The sequence below is a fragment of the Ictalurus furcatus genome, chromosome 18, assembly GCF_023375685.1.
Source record: "Ictalurus furcatus strain D&B chromosome 18, Billie_1.0, whole genome shotgun sequence".
Lineage (NCBI taxonomy): Eukaryota > Metazoa > Chordata > Actinopteri > Siluriformes > Ictaluridae > Ictalurus > Ictalurus furcatus.
In genome coordinates this window covers 21,786,690-21,814,589 of record NC_071272.1, presented here as the reverse complement: position 1 = coordinate 21,814,589, position 27,900 = coordinate 21,786,690, and the positions used below count along the sequence as shown (strand labels likewise).

Here is a 27,900-nt window from a genome sequence, read left to right as displayed (position 1 = left end):
TTGAGTGGTTCTCGAGCACATGGGTAAAAAGGCGTGACACCAGAAAAGACAAAATGGCTTCTTATTTGATTTTTATTAGCCGTTTTTTTTTCCTTTTAGAGTTTATTTAGAAAATTACAACAAAAGCAGTAAATTGCTACATAGTTTTTTTTTTTTAAAACCTTTTTTAATTCCATCTTAAACCAGCGCGCTGCCGCACTATCCGAACTGTAGTCCTGCGTCAGAATGATGCATCCGCTTCCATGAAGTCAAAGGGTGAATAAATAGGTGAGAAGTTGCGGAAAATCTGGGGCTGAGAGCGTGATCAGTTCGGTTTTCGCAGCAGACTCGAATGTCATTGCATTTCATTGCTGTCCATATTTGAACTACAATGGAAGAGGCAAACTAAAAACGGAGCAGGCAGCAGTCATCTTTGCATATAATTCAGTGCGGTGGGTACGTACTATGTGCTCAACAAAAAAAAAAAAAAAGATAAAAGCTCAACCGGACATTTTCCTGCAGGTTTCCTCGAGGAATCAGATTCCCGTCTCCGTGATGGAGAACTCGAGACGAGACGCGCTAGTTGACCTTGTCCTGGAAAATGTACAGGTTGTTGGTGGCGGCCACGGCGATGATGTTCTCTGATGGGTGCCAGGCCGTGTGAAGGATCTTCTTCCCGAAGTCTAGGCTGTCCATGCTGATCTCGTCTTTACGCCGCTTGCCACCCACACACACCTTGCGTGGCTTGAGGATGGCTCGAGGTTTGCTGTTTTCCCTGGATGCCTCCAGTGTGACATCGCGCTTGGTGTTACGATCGAACATGCGGAAGAAGTTATTGTAGGATCCGGTCATCAGGACACTGAGAGGGAAAGAATCGAGTGTGTGCTTTACAACAAACACCTTGAAATATATGTGTACTTCATTTTTCGAACAAATTTCTTCGTAAAGGTTTTGTTGGAGCATTTATGCAAGAAAATGTGTATACGTGAACATCCTGATATCTTACGAGAGCTCCCGAGTTTGTGTAAATGTACATGTTGGGAAACGCCAAGCTTCTAGCAAATTGATTTCGAGACACTCTGTACCTTTGGGGCAAGCGTAATCCGGCTAATTACGTTTCAAAACAATGCTTAAATCAGGGAAATGTTTATACTTGACACAATTAGCCACCTAATAGTATTTTATCACATTTATTTTGGGTGGCGCAGTGAGCAGCATTGCCACCTCACGGTTCCCGGGTCTGAGTTTCTGTGCATGTTCTCCCCATGCCCCCGTAGGTTTCCTCCCAAAAACGTTCCAGTAAGTGGATTGACTACGATAAATTAACCCTAGGTGTGTATGAGCATGTGACTGTGTGTGCATCCAGCGAGTATTCCCACCTCGCATCGAGGGTTCCTGGGAACAACCTTGACCAGGATCAAGTGAACACTAGAAGTGAGTGAGATTTTCTTAACGCATTGGGATTTCTAGCTGCCGGAAAGATCAGGAGAGTTTGTTGGAGATGCTGCCAGAACGTAGTATAAAGCTAGGAGGTCATGCTGCTGCCAGTCAAAATGGGTCTTTCACTGGAATTTCATTACAACATCTGTATGATGTTCCAGAACGATTGTCTTTTAATAACGACTGAGATGGTTCATTTAAGAACGGAAGGGGATGGGGATGATGTACAATCTTAAGTTTTTAAAATTAATTAAGTGAATATATTTTTTTCTGAGACTCCAGCAGAGACATGCTGCCCTGTGCACAGCATGTGGTCTGCGTGGGCTACACCGAGCAGCGGCGTCGCTATGAATAAACCCGAAATATATGCGCGCCACTGTCTGTCGCTTCTCATGCGATGACTGAGGGGGGAAAAAGAAGAAATATTCTCCAAACAGCAGGGACGCTATTGAAACTATTCTAGACATTTTTCCCTTACCTTATCAACCCCACCTTTTTTAAATGATCGTTAAATATCTCCTATTGTATAAAACGCATTTATTATGAGGAAAGGTTTTGAGGTAGATGTCTGTCAAGGTCAGTTGAGATTGTAAAAATGTTTTCAGGAGATGCAAGTTATAATGGAAGTGTTGCTTGTTTTCCATTCACTAACATGGGAATGGGCGGGGTTTAAAAAATTGTACTGCAACCAGTCACTAGAGAGCCTCGGCTATGATGACCACCTCTATACACCGTCATCGGTCTGTACTTTCTGTGAAACAATCTTGGGCTTACAAAAGGTGCTACGTGAATGACACGTCACTTTTTGTTAAATAAATAAATAAAAATGGGTCATTTACATGAACCCAAGAGGACATGACTTCAGCAGAATGTATGGATTAAAATGATATTGCGTTGGTGTTTCAGCTCTAATCCCAATCTAAACGAGAGATCGTAGACGACACAAAAGCCTCATTATGGTGAGTATACTGTAGATCGTACACTGTTATATGTACGGCTGTGCTAATACTTGTACCGGGTTCACAATGAATGTCTGCACTAAACATAACTCTTTGAACGGTTCATAACACAAAACCCTGCATCGTGCCACTATCCTCATATAAACGTACCTGTCTGTTCCATTCCACACACATTCAAACTTGTCAAAAATACAGTCGTTCTCATAGAGGGAGCACAGTTTACTTCTCAGGTAGTCGTGGACCTGTAAAAGAAAGATAGAGATGAACAAGTTTAAATGGACAGAAATGTTAAGGTAATGTTAACCTTGTAAGATTGGCAAAATTCATGGTACCTCAAACCCAACTGGCATTGCCATTCCAATCGTTTCAGATGGGAATGTATATGTATATATGAAGACTGGGGGGGAAAAAATCAATTGCCTTTAGCCATGTCCTTTTTCCTTTGGGTGTAAATATTAGGATCGAATCGCTGCATGAATATCGAAGCCTTTATGTTTGAAAATAAATGTGCAGTTGATGATATGAACATGAAGCAACATGTGTGTTGGGTGTATTTTTTCTTGGCTTCTGCTGTGAAAGGTTTGGAGTCCCCTGACCAAAAAGCACGACAGTACCTGATAGGTCTCCAGAGGTTTGTTCTCCATGTTAAGATCCCATACTTTAACAGTAAGGTAGTCACGAGTCATTAGATAACGACCACTGTGGCTGAACTTCACGTCGGAGATGGAGGAAATAATCTCCGAGAAGAAGGAGCGATTAACGGGGTCTTCTGGTTCCTCAAAGACTAGAGGGTGTTAAATGAACCACGTTAATGAGACGTGAATGGGTGTGTGAACAACTTCGGGTTAATCAAGACGTTGTGAGTCAGAGTACGTACAGAGATAGGACGGTTCAGCTGCTGAATAAACTTACATTTGCAGTGGTTGTCACAGAGTGCAGCTGCTCTCATGTCACACAGTCGTATGGAACCCTTGCTACTGCTGTAGATAAACGTGTTGCACTGGTTGGGATGAAACTCTGCTGCTGTGATCACTTCAGTGAGTTCTTCCATGTTGGCTGGTTTTAGATCTACAATGTCTGAAGAGTGTGGGTGAAGGAACAGTAACATCAAACCGAGCACTGTGTGGAACAGGGGTACCACCTTTCATGCTCAAATGTTCCCTTCCTGGTAAAATAAAGTTTTAGCCATTATTAGCATGGGCCAATATCCATCCAAAGTCAATACCCACCCACCCATCCATCCATCCATCCATCCACCCATCCATCAATTGATTCCATCCCTCCATCCATCCATCCAATGATTCCATCCACCCATCCATTTATCCATCCACCCATTGATTCCATCCACCCACCCACCCATCCATACACCCACCCACCCATCCATACACCCATTGATTCCATCCATCCATCCATCCACCCATCCATCAATTGATTCCATCCCTCCATCCATCCATCCAATGATTCCATCCACCCATCCATTTATCCATCCACCCATCCATTTATCCATCCACCCATTGATTCCATCCACCCACCCACCCATCCATACACCCATTGATTCCATCCACCCATCCATTCATCCATCCACCCATTGATTCCACCCATCCATACACCCATTGATTCCATCCACCCATCCATCCATCCATCCATCAATTGATTCCATCCATCCATCCATCCAATGATTCCATCCACCCATCCATTCATCCATCCTCCCATTGATTCCACCCACCTACCCATCCATCCACCGATTCCATTCACCCATCCATCCATCCAATGATTCCATCCACCCATACATCCAATGATTCCATCCACCCATCCATTCATCCATCATCCCATTGATTCCACCCATCCATACACCCATTGATTCCATCCACCCATCCATTGATTCTAGCCACCCACCCATCCATACACCCATTGATTCCATCCACCCACCCACCCATCCATACACCCATTGATTCCATCCACCCATCCATTCATCCATCCACCCATTGATTCCACCCATCCATACACCCATTGATTCTATCCACCCATCCATCCATCCATCCATCAATTGATTCCATCCATCCATCCATCCAATGATTCCATCCACCCATCCATTCATCCATCCTCCCATTGATTCCACCCACCTACCCATCCATCCACCGATTCCATTCACCCATCCATCCATCCAATGATTCCATCCACCCATCCATCCAATGATTCCATCCACCCATCCATTCATCCATCATCCCATTGATTCCATCCACCCATCCATCCATCCATTGATTCTAGCCACCCACCCATCCATACACCCATTGATTCCATCCATCCACCCACCCAACCACCCACCCATTGATTCCATCCACCAACCCATCCATCCACTTATCCATCCATCCATCTATCTTCAGTAACTTTTATCCTGGTCACTATGGCATGGACCTACAGGTCTACAGTCATTCTAGGTTGGTCAGCATTTTCAAAGATAAAACCTCTATATAAATACAATCGGGTCCATAAGTATTTGGACGGCGACACAATTTTAGTAATTTTCCCTCTGTACACCACCATAAAATGCCTGTGAAATTAGGATGTGCCTGAAGTGTAGACTTTCAGCTTTGATTCAAGGCGTTAAACAAAAATACTGCATTGACTGTTTTGTCATTGCCCAAATACTTATGGACCTGACATTATACTGATAAAAAAAATACTTCAGAGAGTTCAAATGCGATCCGTGAAAGTATCAGACGCACTCGACCACCCAAACCTTGTACATTTTCACAATGAATCCATCACAACGGCATTTAAAAAGGCAGTAGCTGAGATGATTCTACATATACAGGTGTATAATTTTCTTTATATTTTCCCAAATGACTGGCTATAGGCTAACGTCTATAAGCTAAGGTTAAATCACACATCTGAGCAACCCCTTCCATAGCAAATGTCTCCAACAGGCTTGGTGATGCACGTCTGCTATAATCTTAATAGCGGCTTTATTTTTAGCAGTGACAGGTCATCCGTCATGGTGTGGCATGGGATCAAAAGATTACTGACTTCATCCTGACAGAAATTGGTAGAGACATGGCAAATAAGATGCTCTGTATGGGCTCTGTGTCTCTTCAGTCACGCATTCAGACTCAAGCTTTTCATCTCAGACCCTTTAACCTGCTGATCAATAGTGAGCCATGGACAGACATGCCTGAGAATTGATGACCTTTGGGGAAAACACTAGTTAAAGCATAATGGCTTTGTGCTATCGCTGGAAAGTCATTCATTTTTATTTCACAAGTCTGAGACAGACATGGCTACATGTCTAAGGGCTTTTAGTGCCGGATAAACATGGTTCAAGGATACTGAAACTTCTGTTGGTGATTTCCAGGTTCCACAGGTTGATCCGAAGATCGTCTGTTGACATATATGTTTCGTTGTCACTGTTCACTGAAATAGAGTTGATGTGATAGGTGTGTGCATTGGAGAACACTCGCCGAGATGTAGCCTCCACCATCAGGTCCATGGGCCTCAACACTGGCACCTTACAGAGTGTAGAGATGGAAAAAAATAAACGAAAACTTCCTTGTGTTGTACTGAATCAGCCGCAAAGGCACAACGCTATCAAATATACCTGCAGCTGTTTTATGTACATCACATACAGTCAGGTATAAATATAAATATATATTTAAAAAAAATATACACATATAAACTCAAAACAGAACCCGTCTTCATCTGGGCACCATCATTTCTCCTCTTTAACTGTTAGAATCAAGCAATGATTTTTTTTTTTTTTTTTTAAGTCTAATGATGGCTTGTTTGACTGGCAGTGCCAGCTCTTTGGACTTCATACTGAGACTTAACAGCAACAGATCCCAGTTGCAAATACAGCACTAGAAATAAACCCGAGAGCTTTCGTTCATTTGCTTACTTGTAAGTGAAACAACGAGTGAATATGACATACTTGGCCATGGAACAAGTAAGCAGACAACTGTTCAATGACTTATGGCCCCTTATAAAGGCTGGGTCACATCTAAAACGTGCCGTAATTCCTACACCGTTCACCCAGTTTTAATGTAAATACCCTCGACTCTCGATACTGACTGTACGTGTATTGCCACCGGTTAGAATTAAGAGTAGTCTTTGCATTAAAAAAGCATACGTATATGTCTTTTTTAAAATAATTCTCTCACGTTCCCTCTGAGACGGTGTTTTCTCTTGCACAAACCCTCCGTATCCTCTAGTAAATGACTTGACCCTGTCAGTACTGTGCACCCGGACCATTTATCATTATGTACCAAGAGCCCCTACAGTGGGGTCTAATAGGAATCAGAGTTCTTTTGTCAGAAGTCTTTCCCTTAATGATGACTAATTTAAAGCGTGCAGTCCCTACACGCGCCCCGCCGCAGGAGAGTGCTTTCTACCCCCTCCGTTTTCCACCTTTATGGGGAAAGACACTCTCTAATGACAGCCCTTCTCTAACACTACAGATGGGTCTCGCTGTTTAGACCGATGGGAGGGGGAAGGGCTGAACGTTCCTGCTGAGGCAGGTCATTATCACTGCACATGGGGTAGTTTTAAGGTGTTTTGGGGGAGGAAAGACAGTCTTTAGAGTTAAATGGAAAAAACCTATTCCGACATATACATCACGCTTTGAAACTGGGTTGGTAAAAGTTTTTTTTTTAATGGAAATAAATGCATCATTATGCACCCTGGGATAGGATCCAGGTTCCCCGTGACCCTGAAAAGGATAAGCGGTATAGAAGATGGATGGATGGATGGATGGATAGTAAAAGCACTGTTAACTTCAATTCATGTCTAGTGATACACAGAATATTTCGTGATTATATAGCGCCTCTTTGCCAGGATTTTAGTCAGTATCAGTACTAAAACAGGCTGATTGAGGTTACATCTGAATCAATCTATGATTAAAGTTATTCAGTAATTAACAAGGTTATTAATAATATCTCTGCCAACGATGTTGAAATATTATGATAGCTGATAGCACTTCATTATTCATTTATCTTTGAATTGCGGTATTAGGACTTGCAGTCATCTGTCATAGCAAACATCTGGAAAAATGTGTGTGTGTGTGTGTGTTTGGAAGAGGCGGGCATATATTTATATCAGCTTGAGAAATTGCCTTCCTACCCTATTATGTGGCTTTAAAAAAAAAAAAGCTTTCGTTTTTAGCACACACACAAACATCCACCGCACGCTATTGTTCCGAATGAACGGCGAAGCCACAGTTTTTTTGTGCGCCTTCCTTAATATGGGAGGAAGCTATTGTTCTATTTAGAGTGGTTCTCTTCTCTACAATACACACACACACACACACACACAGTTCTGCTAGGAAACTTCCCGTCAAATATTCAAGCGCGAGAACAGGAGGGAAAGCTGGTAAACACTACTTCTTGTCTTGTATGCACTGGGTGTAATCTTAGTTAAGGACAAGACACGTGTGAAGGAAAGGACACACTAGAGTAGCTGTCTGAGAATATGGAGGGGCAGTGAGGGAGGGAGAAAGAAAAGAAAGGGATAAATGTGTTAGAAGGAGTGACTGTGCTTGAGTATTGTCTAACACGGCCATCTGTTAACAGCTGGGCACGGCACAGTAATGCAGTTATCCTCCTGTACATGCGTTTAGTGCAGTGACTCCTTCTACTACAACTACTACTACTGCTACTACTACTACTACTACTACTACTACTACTACTGCTACTACTACTACTACTGCTACCTCTACTACTACTACTACTACTACTACTACTACTGCTACTACTGCTACTACTACTGCTACTGCTACCTCTACTACTACTACTACTGCTACTACTACTGCTACTGCTACCTCTACTACTACTACTACTGCTACTACTGCTACTAGTACTACTACTACTACCTCTACTACTACTACTGCTGCTACTGCTTCTACTTCTACTACTACTACTACTACTACTACTACTACTACTGCTACTACTACTACTACTACTGCTGCTTCTACTACTACTACTACTGCTACTACTACTACTACGACGGCTACTGCTTCTACTACTACTGCTACTGCTACTACTTCTACTGCTACTACTTCTACTACTACTACTTCTACTACTTCTACTACTACTACTGCTTCTACTACTACTACTACTACTACTGCTACTACTACAACTGCTACTACTACTACTACTGCTTCTACTACTACTACTACTGCTACTGCTACTACTACTACTACTACTACTGCTTCTACTACTACTACTACTGCTACTACTACTACTACTACGGCTACTGCTTCTACTACTACTGCTACTGCTACTACTTCTACTGCTACTACTTCTACTACTACTACTTCTACTACTTCTACTACTACTACTGCTTCTACTACTACTACTACTACTACTGCTTCTACTACTACTACTGCTACTGCTACTACTACTACTGCTTCTACTACTACTACTGCTACTACTACTACTACTAATGATTCTACTACTACTACTACTATTGCTACTACTACTACTACTACTACTACTGCTTCTACTACTACTACTGCTACTGCTACTACTACTAATGATTCTACTACTACTGCTACTAGTGCTACTACTACTACTACTACTACTACTACTACTGCTGCTACTACTACTCCAATTGATTTCCAAAGATGCATGTAATGGCCTATTAAAGTGCTGCATGAAATATGAAACTATGGATGGATAGAGATGATGGACACTACTTGAGGTCAAAATAGTGTGTTGGCTTTCTGTGCTCATCATAATAACTCCTATTATAGATCCATATGATGCTCTTTAAGAAATCTTAAGAGCTTAAGAACTTTGCCTCAGCTAAGAACGTGAAGCAGAGGCAGAAAAAAGAAGGAAGAAATGCATCACGGACGTCCCTGAAGGAATTACGATAGCCGTGTTGGTATTCTTTGGCTAAGTTCCTCATTTGGTTAGTAATAACATGGTATTTACAAAGATATGTCAACAGCAATTTTTGATAAAGGGGAAGGTGATTTGCCTCAGTCGAGAAAGTTAAAAAAAAAATGCCATCCTAACATTGTTTGGTTGAACTGTTCCTTTAATTAATATTAAACTGGCATTGCCAAAGATCTGTCCACATCCTTAACACTTATGGGCTGCGCTCAGATCTTCAGGTGGACACATTCTATATTTACAAGATTTGTTTTTGGCATTCATACCCAACCTGGCTTTGACCCTCCTTCGCTAGGTCTGTATTTCCAAATGGACCTGCTCATGCTTTACTCACTGGGGACCTGAAACATTAGCGAAGGTCTTTCCTCCAAAGCCTAAAATGATCTCCTTCCCCAAAACCCCTGAATCGCTCTTCATCTCTGGTGTTTGGCAAGCTATAAAAACATTCTGTTTCCACGAGCCTTTCTTTCACAATAAAATCACACGGTGTTACCAAATAGTTAAGCATCAGCACTCATCCTGCTGCCACCGCAGAGAAGAGTGACAAAGCATGACATCTTACCCTCAGCGCTGTGATGGTGGTGGGGTCCCGCACCCTGCCGTCCTCATACTTCAGGTTATAACCCTCTGGTCGCTTGTCTCTCTCACTGATTTTCCATAACTTGACAGTTTTATCTGAGAGAACAAGAAGAACTGTGAGAACTATGGTCCCAGGTGTAGGGGTTAAAATAACAAGAAGGAGGTGCCAATCTGAGTGTGCAGACAGGACATCAAACACTAGATTTACTAGATGATGGCGAGCAAGAACAGTGGCATGACCAGAGCAGATAGAAGATCAATCAGAGAAGATCACTACCTTTCAATGAACCTGATTAAAGCAAAAGCAAGCCAACACTTCCAATGCTGGAGTCTTAGCATAGGTCCGTGAACTTAAGTTTATTCGAGTTTATAACACTAGGGCAGCAAAATTTCATTCCCTCGTGCCATTTTACCCAAGTACTGTATGACTCAGCATTTCTCTTGGGTTCAGTAATAGCTGCTCAAATAGGCCATGTGACGCTTGTGGCTGCAGAATTTGGTGCGTTCAGGGCCTGCTAGTTTTCACCTTTCCTTTCAACTGGTAACTCCTCCCAGTCCTTGGCGTTTAAAATATCTAACCAGTCATGAGATCAAAAGAGAAACTGATCTGACTTGCCATTGGTGGAGAGGAGGAAGTAGGCAGCATTCTGCTGAGGCAGCCAGCGGATCTTGTTGATCTTTTCCTCAATTTCCAAGCTTTTCAGGTAGTCGAACTCGGGCTCGTGGCTCTGAAAAGTGCTGTAAACATTGTACTCCCCTCGTCGGTGTGGCTGGTTCTTACTCTAAAGAAAACCAAAGATAGAGGCTATACCGTTAGAGGAATTTAACTAAATACACAGTTGCTTAAGTGTTTGAGCAAAAACGGCCAATCACGTCTAGGTTTTCAGGATAGATACGCCCCCGTGTGTGTCAATACAATTATACATATATCCTAGTCAGAGGTTTGGAGCAAATAAGTACATCGAGTACATCCCTTCTTGTTCATTTGTGGCAGAAATCCCCAAACCCCTGGCCTGTGTGGGTAATTATTTCATTTTGTTCTCTCCTTGTTTTAGGAATAAGTGAGCAAGGCATTAACATAAGACTCTTTGGTGATTTGTGATTGTGAGCAATCTCAATCAGGCCATGGAATCCCAAAGGGTGGACTATCTCTTCTGAAAGCATCAGTATCAATAGGCAGAGGGAATGGAGAGGGATATCTTAATGGGAACAGATTTAACATCGGTGGGTGTTGAAGGGTGGGGGAATGCGGGACACCTCACTGTTATCGGAGGTTAGCATGTCAGCGGCAAACAAGAGAGGAGGATGGGACAAAAAGCCTTACAGAACACTTCGACAACGACTGTCTTTAACAAATAACCAAACTACACTACAAACGTGGAGTTACAATTTGTTATAAAGTAGTGTGTGTTTTATTGACGAATGAGTATAAAGTGTGTTATCGACAGTAACAGTCATTTAACACGGATCAGCTAGCAGTGAATATAGACATACACATACCTCCTGCTCTCTCTGGAACACCACCACTCGACCTCCTTTGTCCCCTGTGGCAAGTAGCTCCCCAGTAGAGTTGAACTCAACGGTGGATATGATGTCAGCTGGATGAAGATAAAAAGATAACGTGGGTATTAGTAATAGGAGTGTACACTCACTGAGCACTTTAATTAAGAGGAACACCTAAGCACTTGCTCATTCATGCAATCGGACAATCACGTAGCAGCAGTGCAAGACATAAACGCATGCAGGTACAGCTCAAGCGCTTCGGTTAATGTCCACATCATTTAAAAAACACATTTTTTTTAATGGAATTTGGCAGATGGACTTATAGCGACTGAACATTTGAGAGTTAAGGGCCTTGGAGTACTGATCAGAAGGTCATGCGTTCAAATCCCGGTACTGCCAAGCTGCCGGGATTTGAACTCATGACCTTCTGACCGGTCGTCCAATGTCTTAACTACTGAGCTAGCATCGACCCTGTCATCCTGCATCATATGTCAGAGTGGGAGTGCTCAGTTGTCACAGGTAGAATGTAAAAATTGAATAAAATCATATAAAAAGCACACCTGTAGCACAAGGTATATCAATCGGAGACGGGTCTGGCATTTCCCAACCGGCGATGGACCGAATAATGACGTGATACATGCAGCGCTCACACCGTACATTATGTCTTGGGAAAAGACGACAACGAGAGATTTTCACACTGTTGCTAGTTTTCCAAATGTCATTTGGACAACAGTAAAAACACACCCTTTTAAAGGGACGTTATATACTATATATATAGATACGTGTGAGAAGAAGAGCTGTCTTCTTTGTAAACGAGTGTGTGCATGCACAAGCAGAGCAATTTAGAGTCTGTATCCATTGCGTACGACTGTTTGTACGTGTGACACGCCAAGTTTTCATAAATATGACCCCCCCCCGCCACTGATTTGAACACATATGGCTTTGGCTCATGTAAATAAATCAATCAATCAATCAATCAACTTCTTACAAGTCCTGACATCTCGTAACTAAGGAATAAGTACAGTACTACTTGCATTAGCTGTGTTGCATTGCTTCATCGTGTAGCTTTTTATAATAACACAGTACGTCTGTCATCGAGGAGTGTAATTTGCACACGGAGTGAATGAAATTGCACTAAAGAATGCCAGCTCGTACAAACAAGTGCTGAAGGCATAAATACGATAAAACACTCCCGAGGGGGGGTCAGAGTACATGTTCATAAGCAACTATTCTGAATTATTTATAATGAATTAGTGATTTTTCATTACAGTAGTGCTACCCAAATAATGCAGAAATTTCACAAAATCCTTCCTCTTTAAGGCAGCTTTTTCAAAAATACCAGAGAAACCCAAAACCTGTGATGGTTGTGGACCGATTCAAGATGAGAGCGGAGCTCAGGCAGCTCTGAACAGCGCATGACTATATTCTAACAGCCTTCGCCGACACAAAAGAATATCTGTGTTCAATAGATGACCCCGTTAACTCTCTAAGGAAGTAAGTTCCTACCTTTGAAACATCTTCGATGGTCCTCTTCGAGGAGATGCATCTGTTCAAAATCTCTGACTTTTGAGACGCACTGTTGCTATGCAGTCCTTCTCCAGAAAAGAAAAGGCACTGTCTCGGCCAGGCTAGATACCTTCTCTGTCTCTTTTGCTCTCGCTCTCGCTTATCGTCTCATCACACGCGACTACCACTGTGGTAAAAGCAGTGTATCACCTTGCCTCTAATCGGCTCTCTCCTTACATTCCCAGAGTATCCCCAGAGCTCTGAAAGTGGTCTTCTGTCCATCATTAGCATGAATTCAAGGCAAAGGCAAAAAGACGTGGCTTCTGAATAATCCCTTTGTTTGTTCGGAAACTCGCCGGAGAGTACTGAAAGAGAGAGTAGTAGACAGAGGAAGCACTCGCTTGTTGTTTTTCACCCCCTTAACACACCTTCATGTGCTTTTCTATCGTCTCTGTGGAGAATTTAAGTGCACGGTTTCCATGGCAACCCTTTCCGGACTATAGAGAAAAGGCTTTATGTGTGAAGCTTCCACAGATTTTGTTCTTGAGACTTAAACAGGAGGCACAACGTCGAGAGAATTAACGCCCAATTCGGTCAGAAGCAGGATTTTCAATACTGGTACATACTATGAAGCCTGACCTAGCACTAGCCTCCGCAGGAAGTGGCAAAAATAAGCTTTTACTTACTGAGGTTATGTTTACGTTTTGGAATTGTGCGCAGGCCTTATATAACTTTTCTAATTTATTAATTGTACTGTGGCCAGTAGACTGTCTCCAGCATGTTCAGCATGTCTCCAGACCTAAAACCCTATTGAGCATCTGTGGGGCATCCTCAAACAGAAGGTGGAGGAGCACAAGGTCTCTAACATCCCCCAGCTCCGTGATGTCATCATGGAGGAGTGGAAGAGGACTTCATTGGCAACCTGTGAAGCTCTGGTGAACTCCATGCCCAAGACGGTTAAGGCAGTGTTGGAAAATAATGGCGGCCACACAAAATATTGACACTCTGGGCCCGATCTGGACATTTTCACTTAGGGGTGTACTCACTTTTGTTGCCAGCGGTTTAGACATTAATGGCTGTGTGTTGAGTTATTTTGAGAGGACAGCAAATTTACACCGTTACACAAGCTGTACACTCACTACTTTACATTGTAGCAAAGTGTCATTTCTTCAGTGTTGTCACATGAAAAGATATCATCAAATATTTACACAAAAGTGTGGGGTGTACTCACTTTTGTGAGACACTGTATATATATAACTGGAGAACGTCCCATACAGTAAGTGTGTTTCCTGCACTACACTACAGTTACTAGTGACTACGAAGTGACTCATGTAAAATAGTACAACTGGGCTCAGGCTGAAGTATTCTGTTGCTTAATGGTGCTATTACCTAATGGTCCCTGATGGTAAATGAGCCATTGTGTGCATGGTTAAAGGCTTTTTTTTTTTTTTCATAACATTAAGAAACATTTACTTACATAAGGGCTTTTGATTCTCTAGTACAAACACGTATTGTGTTTCTCACTCAAACCCTACTTTGTATCTCTCTCTCTGTTCATTCACACAAAGCGTGATAAGCTACTTTACGCATTTAGCTCTCGCGCAAGCCGGGACATCACAACCCGTTAAGGCTTTCTCAGTTCGAGTAGACCCGCATTGCCGTTACAAGCTTTATTACTCCAGTCTGATTTCTTTACTCTCAGATCTGATCTTTCTAGCTTTGACGGTTTATTTATTATTAAAAAACAAACAGACGTCCTGCTCTGACATGTACTCCGGTCAAAACAAGAACAACTGACGGCATATTCAGGAGAAAATCCATCACTGCACAGATGCATAGCTTTAGATTATGACTGGATCAGCGACTGCCATGTCTATGAGGGGTTGAGTCTGAATATACGGCATAAGAAGAAGAATTTCCATCCGACAGTTCCTGTTTTAGTAGTATCGAATAGGTGTCCGATCTAGAACATATAAAAGCGACTCAAATCTCGTTAAAAAGATCAGATTTTTGTGGTCATACAGGTTTGAAGAAGAAAAAAAAGACAGGAAGAGAGGACTTGTGTGACCCAATTTGCCACAGATGTGTTCTCCCAGTGGAGCTTTCATTAGAATGCTTTGTACCTTGAGCTCACACACACACACACACACACACACACACAACCTCGTAATGACTGCGTTCAACGTGCTGCTCTGTCAACATGTCAAACAATCATATCATGCACAATGCAGCATAGGGTGTATCACAAAGAGGTGTACTGGGGCAGAAATAATTACATCTAAATCATATTCTCATTCCTCGTGGAATCTGAATTTCAAATTCAGTTCTCAGAGATGTGAAACTCGCTGACCTAATTAGGCCCTAGGAGAATCCAATTTTCTGACTTCTCAAAACATTTTTCATCATTATCAGTAACAGGAAACACACACCCACACACACAAATACAAAACAAACCCCAGCCTGTTAATAGGGCAAACTGAACACAATTACACCTTCAAGGAGATAGTGGAAGCTAGTGGATGGGAAACTAGCATGCGGTCTGTCAAAATAAGAACCCGATGTCTTTTCGACATCCACTTGGATTGTGCCAGCGTCTTTTTGTAGCCTACGTAACGGTCAGCGGGCTAATCGAGTGAGGCTGCCATCTCTTCTGAAAAAGACGCAGCCGCGTCTCAGGACTGGGGTTTCACTTGTCATTATTAACACATTACATACGGGAGGAATTGAAAGGGAGAAGCTCATCAAGTAAGTGATGAGAGAAGAGGCACTGCAACGTTGTCCTGTAATCACAGACAGTCTAGCACTTACATCCAGACATGTGAAAACACACACACACACACACACACACTTCCTGTCGACAGTGAGGCACACACAAAAGAGGGAAGAGCATTATCCAGGGTTGCCAGGGATCAGCAAAATTTCCAGCCCAGCTATATCTCAAACAACACACAAAAGATTTGAAACTAGCCCAAAAAAACCCGGCACTAGGAAAAGGGACACAGATTTTTCTCTTTTTTTTTTCTCTCTCTCTCAGACGTTGTGTGGGAAAGAAGCTCAGTGTGCTGCACAATCCAAATGAGAAAGGAAATAAGGCAATCTGCCAGGGAACAGTCAGACATGGCAAACACAGACCAGAAAACACGTAACAAAAGCCCACAATTTACCTGGGGTCCTGGGGTCGGTTCTTATTTTACAGCTGCTACTCTGCGCAGTCCTTCCAGGATTACGTGATTTATCAAGCAAAATCAAGCAAACGCCGCAATATTTTCAGAATTACCGCAGATTTGGGCTGAGATGCGTCACGTGATGTCATAATGATGACGAGTCTTTATTAATCACGTATACATTACAGCACAGTGAAATTATTTTCTTCACAGACCCCAGCATGTTAGGAAGTTAGGGTTAGAGCGCAGGGTCAGACATGATACAGCGCCCCCTGGAGCAGGGAGGGTTAAGAGCCTTGCTCAAGGGCCCAACAGTGGCAGCTTGGTAGTGCTGGGGCTTGAACCCCCGACCTTCTGATCAGTAACCCAGAGCCTCAACCGCCAAGCCACCACTGCCCACTGTATGCTTGTTTTTTCGACCGCGCTTTTGCCTACGATTTCGGATTTGTCTGCCTGCCTCTCTTCTAATAAAGCTTTAACTGCGATTGCATCCGTCTCTATATCCGTTACATGACATGTCTCCTGTAGGAGCATCAGCATCAGCAACAGCATCCGCCGGAGATGTAAGGCTTAGGGCTGAGTGGATAGAGATAATGCCGTGTCGGATGCCAGCCTAAAATGAAAGTGCAGAGGGAAGCAGAGACAGGGCTAGAATAGGTCTCATTATTAAAATGAGAGACAATATGGAGTATGCCAGGAAATAAATAAATAAATAAATAAAAGAACCAATGTTCAGGGCTCTGATTTGATCAAAAGCTCTGAGGAAATGCTAACGCAAAGCGGATACAGCGGGCTGACTAGAGTAAAAGAGATAAAGGAGTTGGTCAGGTAGAAATCTGATCAGACAGAAAAGCTGAGGTGCTTTGTGGACCACAATGCAGAGGTGCCAATATTGCTAAAAAGAAAATCCTGGCATTTTTTTTTCTTTTTTTCCATAAAACCACTGGTGTGGCTCTGCAGCTGCCAATATCTTGTTTTATAGCAAATAATCGGAATTAAACACGCCCCACTGAAAGGTGTATGACTGAATGTTGTTGACTCTTTCTGGGTTTCTCTACAAAAATTCACCAGATGGAAGCTTATAGCATAAAGCAAGTGTGAAAATGAGTCTCGTTTCAGACTATGCTCCACCAAAATCTACGGTCTCGAGCCGCTCCCTGTCTCCACGTAGAACACTAAAAGTTAAGAGGAGTCCTTTTTTGGTTTTGTTTCCAAAAGCATAAATCTAATGCGTAATCTGATAACTAATCTAATACATAATTACTGACATATAACCTCCCTAATGCGACACCTTTCATTTTTCCAAAGCCAAAATTCTGACCGTGTCATTCCTTCTTTGAAAACTTTACAGGATCTAAACCTAGCACAGACATTTAGAATGGTGGTCCTACAGGGCACGGCGTCCACGAATGGAAGAATAACATCTGTGAATATCTAAACAGGCTGTGTTCTTCACCTCCCCAAACATCACCACCTGCTCCCTCTTTCACTATGCCGAGCGCATCATTGGAGGATTTTTGTGTTGGTGGGAATAATGAATGCGTCTCCTGGGGCTGGAGTTGAAATATTTTTTTAATGAATAAATCTGATGGAGTAGAGTGGCCAGGGGGTTGTTTGGCTTGGCAGCCACGCTTAGCTAGCCGCAGTCGATAAGAACCAGGCACAGCTTCCCATTCTACCATCCAGAGATATTGCATGTCTGTTGAGAGCAGACAACAGTTTAGTCAGACGACTTTGCTCCCTCGCTCAGTACGTTTACATCGACAAACATAATCTGATATTAAACCGATGAAGACGACACTCCGATTAAGAAACTAGCATTTAAACACCGATTTCTAATGACCTTAATCCGATTAAAGTCATACTCGACGTAAACACAAATCGAATTAGACGTGTCGACTATTCCTGTTTTATTCGTATTATCGGCGTGTATTACCGACGTGTACATACCTTAATCACACTATTAACGTCGTGTGGGAGATTTCACCGCATTCTGCGACACGACACGACACGTACACACACGGCAGCGCTCAACCGTTTGACGGCAAATGAGAGAGCACGGCTGCGTCCCAAACCGCGTACTTACTACATAGTACGTAAAATACACGTATTTCAGCTGCTATACAGTAGGTAAGTACGCGGTTTGGGACGCAGCCCACGGCTTCAAGCAGTCGTCTGTTAGCACGTACAGCACGACAAATAATTAACCGCACTTGAAGCGTTCGTAAAATAAAACATGAAACACCCAAAACTGTATACGGTAGACGAACTGTACGCTAATACGTGAAACTCTGGAGGGAACGTCGGACGGCGTGGCGCGGGGACGTAACGACGTGTGCCGTTAATCATTCTATGTTCTATAACATGCAAAACCTGAACATGAAAGGAATATTCTAAAAGCGACTCATGTAAACACCTTAATCAGGATATTGTCTTATTCAGAATAAGGTCCATAATTAGATTACTGCTGTCCATGCAAACGTAGTATTTGTGTATGACTCACATTCACTAAATCGCTCTTGTTATTTCAATTGACATTTTATTTAAATAAGCATTCAACTGGCTTGACTCAAACACAAATGTAACGCCTCTTGCGTGACATACTGCTTTCTACTCTGGGTGTCAATGTTCCAAGGGCAGACACGGTTTCAGGTTCTACCGTATTTGAGGCACATTTGTTGCCTCAGCTGTATCTATAAACAAACTCTATTGTCTGAAAGTTTAGAAACTCGTGTAATAACAGGAACATGCCATCAAACTAAATACACAGACTTTACAGAGCCTGGCTACCATTCTCTGCTCTCCAGTATTTCTGTCAGAAGCCTTTCCCCTGCAAATAATGAATTCTCTGTGGCATTATCTATCTATTGTTCCCTCCAGAAGCCCATCTAATGGATGCTGAAAGAGAGGATTGCAATGAATAGAGGGGGGGTGGGGGGGGGATGCGGAGCTCAGATACTGTAGCTGCACTCTACGTTCCACTGCAGTGCTATGGAAAGCTACTTAACATAAATAACCCTTTGTATCGACAGGAAGAGAGACATCAGATCAATCCCAAACTGTGCAGCATGAACAGCGACGAATAAATCATTAAGAGCTTCTTAATGAGGCCCTTGCCTAGGCTACTATACTAAGTAGATAGAAGAGATGTACTGAAATAAACATAAAGAAAGGACGAAAGTGACATATGGTGAACATTAATAAACCTCCGTGTGACTCCAGGATTCGCTCATTCCTCGTCCGGCATCGGTATTCCCTCTACAGCTCCCTTTACAACACCAATATTCATCTCTATAACACCAACATCTGTGTCCACCTGCTAATCCCTCCATCTCATCTCCATCCCTCCGTGTCTTTATTGCATCCTTGCACCAGCCCTGGGCTGGTGTACTAATGAGAAACACAGGTGTTTTCCAGATGTCACCATCACAAATTTCCCACACCAAGGCTGAACCAGCTGATGCTGCTCACCACGAGCGCCACACACACACACACACTGGGACACTCATCCTAATCTGCTATATTAGTGTGATGGAATGGAGTGATTGGGTTGTTTTGACTGTAGTGATCTAGTCTCTCAGGGAAACCTTGAGTTTGACAGTATATGTTTTAATGAGATGTAATTAATCGTAGAACTACCAAAGTCATCGGTCAGGTTTTTTAAAGAGAGATTTTTTCGAGGTAGCTTCAGATTCCAGAGAGGACAAATATGTTCTTATACTATTATTCTTCCAAGTACGTCTCAGACGGAATGAGATTTTCAGATCTACAGTATAGCAGTAATGTTGCTGGAGGATGTCTGTAGTAATTCTGTTAAATTTGCACCGGATAAACAATCTATTCCAGATTGTTTAAAGTTGTCAAAGTTATGCTCAATCATTAGTAGGTCATGTGACCGTGACAGGCCTGTAGGCTATACCAGTACTTGGAGCTCGATGATTTACCTAAAACCGCCAGAAGCAGTGCATATATATATATATATATATACACACACACACACACACGATAATGGAGTAAGTATAATGTCCAGCATTAAAACAATTTATTGTCCATTAATGATCCAGAACCTGATCCTTCAGCGCCAGCCACCACTAAGCCATAAAAAGCATCTATATTATGAGCTCATAATAACAATTCAAGTAGATAATAGCTGATAATAAAAGAAGCATGGCTTCCAGTATGTATTGCATTTAGGGTAGTGTCTAACCAAATAGCGTCAAACAAAATAACTCCTTAAAGTTCTTCTTTTCTACTGCGATAGCATCAGCATATGAAAAACCTGGGCCTGTATGATCAAAACACGATAACCACTGGAGTTAATTATTCAGATGACATTGGATCGAATTACTCTTTGAAATAAACAAGTAATCTCTTGGTTAAAGGAGCTTTTGCACACAAGCCCTAGCCCCCTGTGCAGTCCGTGTTGGTTTGTGTTAAGAGTTAAGAGTTAAGAGTATATAGAGCTGGATATAGAAAATGATTAGCATGGCTATATTTAACCACTGTAATCATGGTCACAAGGCATATCTGCAACGCACTGACGTTTCCCTTGCCAGGAAACGCTTTTGAATGACTATTGTGTCAGCTGTATCATCTAGAGGCCGATCCTGTATAATAGCGAGTAAATTGTTGTTCCACAGCTTACCCCTCTATCGGTGTTCATCAGTCCTGGTCCAGGAGTATCTTCTGCCCTGTACATTATGGTGTTTTACTTGCTCCCAACTCACCTGATTCAGCTTATTCAGCTAATCAACAAACCTAAGCTAGGTTGAACTTGGTGAGGTGGAGGAGGGAAAACACCTTTAATATTTTAAAACGTAAGTATGTAGCGAGTTAAAAAAGTTTAAAACGTCGAGCAAATGGACGTGACGAATAAGTAATGATTACAGGCTGTTTGTTTACACCTTGCACCTTTCTGATGCTTGATGTGGACATTACCCAAACCCGATGGCCCGTATCTGCATGTATATCTATATTTTGACTACATCAACGTGCACTCGTGCAAGGTTGTAATAAAATGATCATCCCCTCCCCCATACGCAGCTATCTTTGACGGGTGTAGCGGCGATATCGACTAGAAACACGAGAGCAAGATTGTTCCCACCACCTCCTGTACCAGTGATATGCTGTACCATGATTTACTGTAGGCTAGCTTCTAAATCTATATGCGGTGCATGTAGAGTGAATCCATTTGAACGTATTTTTTCATTTAATTCAATGCTGATGTCTTTCATGGCATCTACAATGAAGGCAGACACCTTGGCGCAAGTAACATATCAGCCAATCGGAATATGGCTTGGCCGAGTCAAATAGTGTACATACTGCACAGAGAGAGGAGGAAGGCTGGTCCTACCGTTCAACGGTGTATGGGGGGGGGGGGGGTGGGGGTATATATAAAGGGAGCCAGAAAATGAGACATTAGCAGTGTGAATATAAATAAAATCCCACTATGGTAATAAATATGGTAATCACTTAAACAATTACTTAAACAATAATGAAAAGTATCACTAAAACAATCATGTCAGTAAATGACTGTTGAGACGAGCCACAAAAGTTCTGGAACCTAAGATTAACCTCTACCACTGCGATAGAAAGGCCAAAGTGTGGAGAAAGAATGGATGTGCTCGTGATCTAAAACACAGAAGCTCATCCGTCAAGCACAGTGAGGGTAGTGTCATGGCTTGGGCTTGCATGGATGCTTCTGGAACGGGATCACTAATCTTTATTGATGATGTAATTCATGATGGTAGCAGAAGAATGAATTCAGATTACAGAAACAACCTGTCTTCCAGTTTAGAGAAATGCATCCAATCTAATTGGAAGATGGTGCAGCAGGACAATGACCAATCAGGAGGAAAAAGTGGAAGGTTTTAGAATGGCCGAGCCGATCCCCAGACATCAACCAAGTCGAGCATATATTTCACCTCCTGAAGAGGAGACTGAAGGGAGAACCCACCCCCCCCCACCCCCCACCCCCCCACCTTTTTGTGAAAAGCATCACAAAGGAAGAATGCAACAGTTCGGTGATGTCAGTGGGTCACCCGGTTTAATGCAGTTATTGCAAGCAAGCAATGGATACGCAACCAAGTAGTACGTGGTATTTACGTTAGTTTACCTTAAGACTATCTGTTCCTATACTTTTGCTCACCTAAGGATCACCAAAGGTGCCATGTTTTAAGTTGTTTAACACATCTACATGCAAATATCAAGAGATGGAAGCTGAATCTGATCTCACATCAGTCTTTTGATCTCAAACCCAAATGTCTTCAAAGTGTAGCACAAATAACAGAAGTGGCCTCGCTGTTCCAATACTTTCAGAGGGGACTGTATAAATTCTAGCAGCTTTGATTTATGCGTTTCACTAAAACAGCATAATAACAGTAATAACAGCATTATACTGTCCTTTTAACCACTGAATAAAACACACTGATACAGAAACTAATTAATTCATTCATCCTTGTAGAAATGAATTCATTCCTTCATCCTAAAGAGGGTATTTATAATATTAATATATATATATATATATATATATATATATATATATATATATCAAACAGGTTGCAGTTGACCATTTTGTGACATTGTGTTTAGTAGTGTGAACTGCAAGATGACACAATGGACTAAAGTCATCGTGCATATAAACTTAGCTCAAGGACAAAAAAAAAAACCCATCACATATTTTGACACAAGGGCTTTTATTAACATAATAATTATTCCAGCCCAGACTCGGTCCTCCTGGTAATCACAGGCCGACTCTGCTGTGTCTCACGCTGTGTAGAGACAAAGCAATGCTCATTAATATGCTCTAAGGATAAAAATAAAAACGTCATTTACAAACTCAGAGCAAGGACATTTTTCTCCTACTCTACAGTCATACAGATATGTGCAAGTCAGTGTCTATAGCATTACACACCTCAGCGTATATTAGCTTAATCTGGGATGACACGCCACATGGCGCACACACACACTGTTTGTAGCAAGCTGCTTTAGATCTCTTTATAGTTTTACGTCTTTTCACAGTCGAAATAAATCGGAAATAAAGATTTATTTTTTTTTCCCAGGGTTACTCTGTTTTAGCATGAGACCATGTTTTTAGGTCAGCCAGGTCCCTGGTTAATACGAAACAAGACGTTACAGAGCATTTATTTATTCTCTCTAACAGCCGCCTGTCGGTTGAGCTGGTGCGCTATCCCTAAAGACCAAGCCTTGTTTAAAGCTCCTGCTAAAGACAGAGGCGTGAGGAGCATCTCCCAAGATAGTTCAATCTAAATACCGCACTTGCGTAATGTCAGCATTCGGTGTTGACGAGCTGTTTGGTGTGTTGTCTCATCACTGAGATCCTGCTCGTTTTTCAAGTCCAATCAAGCATCAAAATGTCACGGTGTAAACTTCCACAAACTCGCCGCTAATTCCAGGTCCCTTTACTGAATTTTGGTTTATCTGTGAGGTGGCTTTTAAATTGTTTAGTCCACTTGGTGGATACTTGGTGGCTAAGTATCTACTCACTTGCCAATAAGTGCCCAGGAAGCATGTAGAGAAGGAAGGGATAAGCCTCCTAAGACGTTCACACAGATTAGACAGGGGGTGTTCAAGTGTGTGACGCTGCCTCTTCGATTTGTTCACCACTAATTCATAATGTAAACGTCGAAAACGAGGTATAATGTAGGCTGTTACCGAATAAGATTTTGGCAATACGGACAAAACACAGCAAGATACTAACCTGAAATGGAAGCAAATAGAAACTTTATTTTCTGAGTGATTTGATGAAACACTATGGAGACACTAAAACTCTCAGAGAACTATTTCAAGCATCAAGTATTGATTGATTGCTCAGACCTTCACTTGGATGTATTACCACCATTACTGTGTTGGCTTTAGTATCATCGTGATAGCATAAAGCATTTCGATAGCACGTCTTATCCTTTAATGTACGCTCACATTTCTTCTGTGCTTTCACTGTTGAACTGGGGTTTTCATTTTATGGTTAAAACTTGAACTGGCAAAGTCTCATTTTCTCAGACATGCTGGGGATTTTGACCCCAGAGAACAGCCATGGAAACACAGTTGCATTAAACCTATTTTTTTTTTTATTATTTATTTTAAATTCAGCTATTTTTAAAAAAAAAAAAGGGGGGGGGGTATGCGTTTTTACATAAAAGGCGTTCGATGCATTTGTCGACAATTATTTACTTTTTCAAAACACAATGGCCTTGTGAGGTTTTATGTCGTATATAATAATATGCTATAATCTTTATCTATTTTTAATACAAGATTAAATCTGGGTGCCGTCGCAGTGAAGCAGCATCAGTAGTGATGTGAGAGAGAGAGAGAGAGAGGAAAGCATGTGTGTAATTCACTGTATGGCTGAAGAAATGAAATGAACAGGACTGGGCAGAGGACAGGAGCTAGAAAGCAAGGATTATGGTGGAATTTAATCCCCATGTGGGCAGCCTATCTCTAGGTCAGTGGGTGAAGCAAGGTCATTCAATTGATAAGTAACTGAGTTATAGTGTATTACAGGTTGCAGTGTGATCCTATAGAGTCCCTATAGAATAGTTCAGTGCTTTAGAGAACTGAATATGGGATGTGAAGTGCTGGGGATACATTGAATTGGCCTGTGCCATTTAACGTTATCGCTGTTTTTACGCACGTTTTTACAGTGGCGGAAAAAAGTATCGGATGCATCACCATTTTTTTCAGTAAATATATTTCCAATGAGGCTGTTCACATGAAATTTTCACCAGATATCAGAATTAACTCAAGAAATCTGCAAATATAAAGATGATGCAGATGAGACGTGGGTGGACCTTCCAGCAGGGCAACGATCCAAAGCATGCAGCAAAGGAAACTCTCAATTTGGTTTTAGAGGAAAAAAAAAAAACAAGGCGTTAGAATGGCCCAGTCAATCACCTGACTCGAATCCAATTCAACAAGATTTAAAGACAATATGTTCAGACGAACGGGCCAAAATCACACCTGAATACTGCGGAAGATTCATTTCTTCATACAGGAAGCGTCTTGTAGCTGTCGTTACAAACAAAGGCTTCTCCACTAAGCATTAAAGAAATTTCAGTTAGTGTGTTCGGTACTTTTTTCCCCGTGTCATTCCTCTTTATTACACGTAACTTTATTTATGGACTTTAATGTTGTGAATTCTTTATATTTCCACATTTCTTAAGCTAATACGGATGTCTGGTGAAAATTTCGAGTGAACATCCTCATTAAAATATATTTACTGAAAAAAATGTTGACGCACCCAACACTTATTTCCCCCACTGTGTATATATATATATATATATATATATATATATATATATATATATATATATATATAAAATCAATAATTAAACAATTTCATTAATTAAATATTTCATTACTCATAATTATTTCAATTCATTAAGCCATTTTTAAATTTCATTTAATTACATTTCCTTTAAAACGGGGGTGTCCGATCTTACCCGGAAAGGGCCGGTGTGGGTGCAGGTTTTCATTCCAACCGAGCAGAAGCCACACCTGAATCTACTGAAAGCCAAGATCAACTGATTAAACAGGTGGAATCAGGTGTGTCTCCTGCTTGGTTGGAATGAAAACCTGCACCCACACCGGCCCTTTCCGGATAACACTGCGCACCCCTGATTTAAAAGGTGCATACCCTGCTCACAGCCCAAACAATGCAGCTTTGACCATCACTTTCCATCTCTCCCACTTTTTATCGCTCTTGTTTATTAATAGTAAACAGATTCCACTTACACAGCAGTATTTTGAGCAAGACCACATTAAATGTCCATCCTCATCTCTTAACCCTGTCACTGGATGACAGACATTCAACATATAGGCTCCACTTTTATTTTATTTTCAGTGATGTGAATGATGGAAATCTCTGTAAGCTTTGTAAACTCAAAACTCTACCTTTTCTTTATGGAAGTAATAGAGAGGCATAAATTTAATTCAATTCAATTTTATTAGTATTAGCGCTTTTAACAGTGGACGTTGTCCCAAAGCAGCTTCACAGGAATGTATAAATTCAGGAAATACATTTTTAAATGTATGAATTTATCCCGAATGAGCGGAACAGAGGCGACAGTTGAAGGAGAAAAAAAAAACTCCCTGAGACAATAATGAGGAAGAAACCTTGAGAGGAACCAGATTCAAAAGGGAACCAATCCTCATAGTATGATTATCACTCATTGTCAATAAAGACTCATTATCGTAGTATGATTATATAAACCATGAATCCCTTCTATAACTGTGTACAAAATGGTTAAAAAGTGCAATTGTTTTACTAGGAAATTCATTACAATTTTCACACAGACTCTATTTTGTTGAACTTATCCACGGTTCACTGACGGAGACTTGAGCGCAAAACTGTTCGTGGCAATTCCAGTCCAAAACCTATCATAGCAAATGCAGTCCCAAGCCGTCTTCATGGGTTTTAAGCGGTACCGTCCTCAGTAATCTCAAAGATCTTTCGGTTGTCCATGTTCACCTTCGGATACAATTCTAACGTCAGAGCTCTGAATATGGACCGGTAACCTCTTATAAGCAAATCTACTTCGTGCATGCGTCTGATTACAACTCGCAAGTAGAGGAATGTGTCTATAAGACAATATGAGTCACACGTTCACATGCAAGACCTGTCTTAACACAGACATCATCACATCACAACCGGTGTGGTTCAGCTACACAAAAATGTCCTCGGATCGAAATCATGTCGACTCTGATCCGATACCGAGCCGGCCTTTCAGGCCAACTCTAATAGCGTGGCATCTCTAATCACCATATGCTGTTTTCATACACCAGAGTTGGGTGTGTAATTCTACTGAAATCTATTAGTTCCAGCACACCGAAGTATTCCATTCACAACATGCCAAGACTCTAATGCACCGGTGTTAATACGCAGAATCTGCTTAGGGTCTTAATCTTGCTGCCTCCGTTACGTCTAATAGACGATGGAAACATTCTGAATGCATTTCGTGTAAATTTTTAAAAAATAAAAAATAAAAAAAATAATAAAAAAGGATCAAAATAATCCTAATAAATTAAAACCCACCAACAATACACCATGCCATGCACTTCTGTCAATACATAAAAACTTTATATACTAGGCCTATAGGCGCGTGCGCAAAAGATAACAGGGGTGGTGGTGGTGGTCGGGGGTGTCAATTAAGCTATATTATAAAAGATTGAAATCAACCTAAAAAATTTTTTTGACTACCTTCTGTTGCATAACTGTGGTCGCGGAGGAAGCTGCTGTTGATTGTGCGGGTGTCAATTTCCTCATCCATGTATAAGGCGGTGTGGCTGGGAACAGAAAGCATAGAAACCGGCGTCCATGATCCGCCGCATCGACTCAGATCCGGGGAGTGTGCGCGCGCTGGGGCCACATCCAGACGGCACAGAATAAGCTGATGCTGCTAGTTGACACACACACACACACACACACACACACACAATCCTTATAGGCTATAGCAGAAGAGCGGACCGGCTCGCGCTGTCACAATTTCTGGGTGTGTCAATGCCGACTAACGGACTGCGACTTCTTTAATGAAGAACAACCGGAACGAATACTCAACGGTGTGAAGCGGCTTTGGTAAAAATCCATATTCTGCAGACAGATGTGTAGCCGAGGTGCATCTGGTGAGAGAGAGAGAGCACTGCGCGCTGCTGCAGTAACTGCTTCGCACCCTGCGTTTTTGGCTCCGCCCACTACCGCACGTCTCTCTCCCGCAGGATCAGAAGGGCGCGCATGCGGGGTGTCAGAACTGGTATACAGATCTACAACTTTTTTTTTTTTTTTTTTTTTAATTGTTACATAGATAACACAGACTCATTCGAGACTTTTTATCCCCGCACATGGAGCTAAATTATCTGCTAGTGGAAGGG

The 27,900-nt window shown here is 41.8% G+C and overlaps 1 protein-coding gene across 1 annotated transcript; it reads right to left on the bottom strand.

Moving 5' to 3' along the window:
• Nucleotides 1–10: 10 nt before the first annotated feature.
• Nucleotides 11–27,792, bottom strand: ppp2r2bb (protein phosphatase 2, regulatory subunit B, beta b). Its single transcript, XM_053648467.1, has 10 exons — nt 27,591–27,792; nt 27,233–27,428; nt 11,345–11,442; nt 10,461–10,626; nt 9,828–9,940; nt 5,706–5,883; nt 3,291–3,455; nt 2,993–3,162; nt 2,529–2,620; nt 11–838 (listed from the first exon to the last, which is right to left on the bottom strand). The coding sequence occupies exons 2-10, from the start codon at nt 27,333–27,335 to the stop codon at nt 559–561; spliced, it is 1,365 nt and encodes a 454-aa protein (XP_053504442.1). The 5' UTR covers nt 27,336–27,428; nt 27,591–27,792; the 3' UTR covers nt 11–558.
• Between the last annotated feature and the right edge of the window lie 108 nt (nt 27,793–27,900).

Coding starts and splice junctions, on each gene's coding strand:
- ppp2r2bb (XM_053648467.1), bottom strand. CDS start 27,335: ATGCTTTCTGTTCCCAGCCACACCGCCTTATACATGGATGAGGAAATT. Junction 9,941..10,460: donor CTTCCTCCTCTCCACCAATG/GCAAGTCAGATC, acceptor TTGTTCTCTCAG/ATAAAACTGTCAAGTTATGG. Junction 2,621..2,992: donor AACCTCTGGAGACCTATCAG/GTACTGTCGTGC, acceptor TTTCTTTTACAG/GTCCACGACTACCTGAGAAG.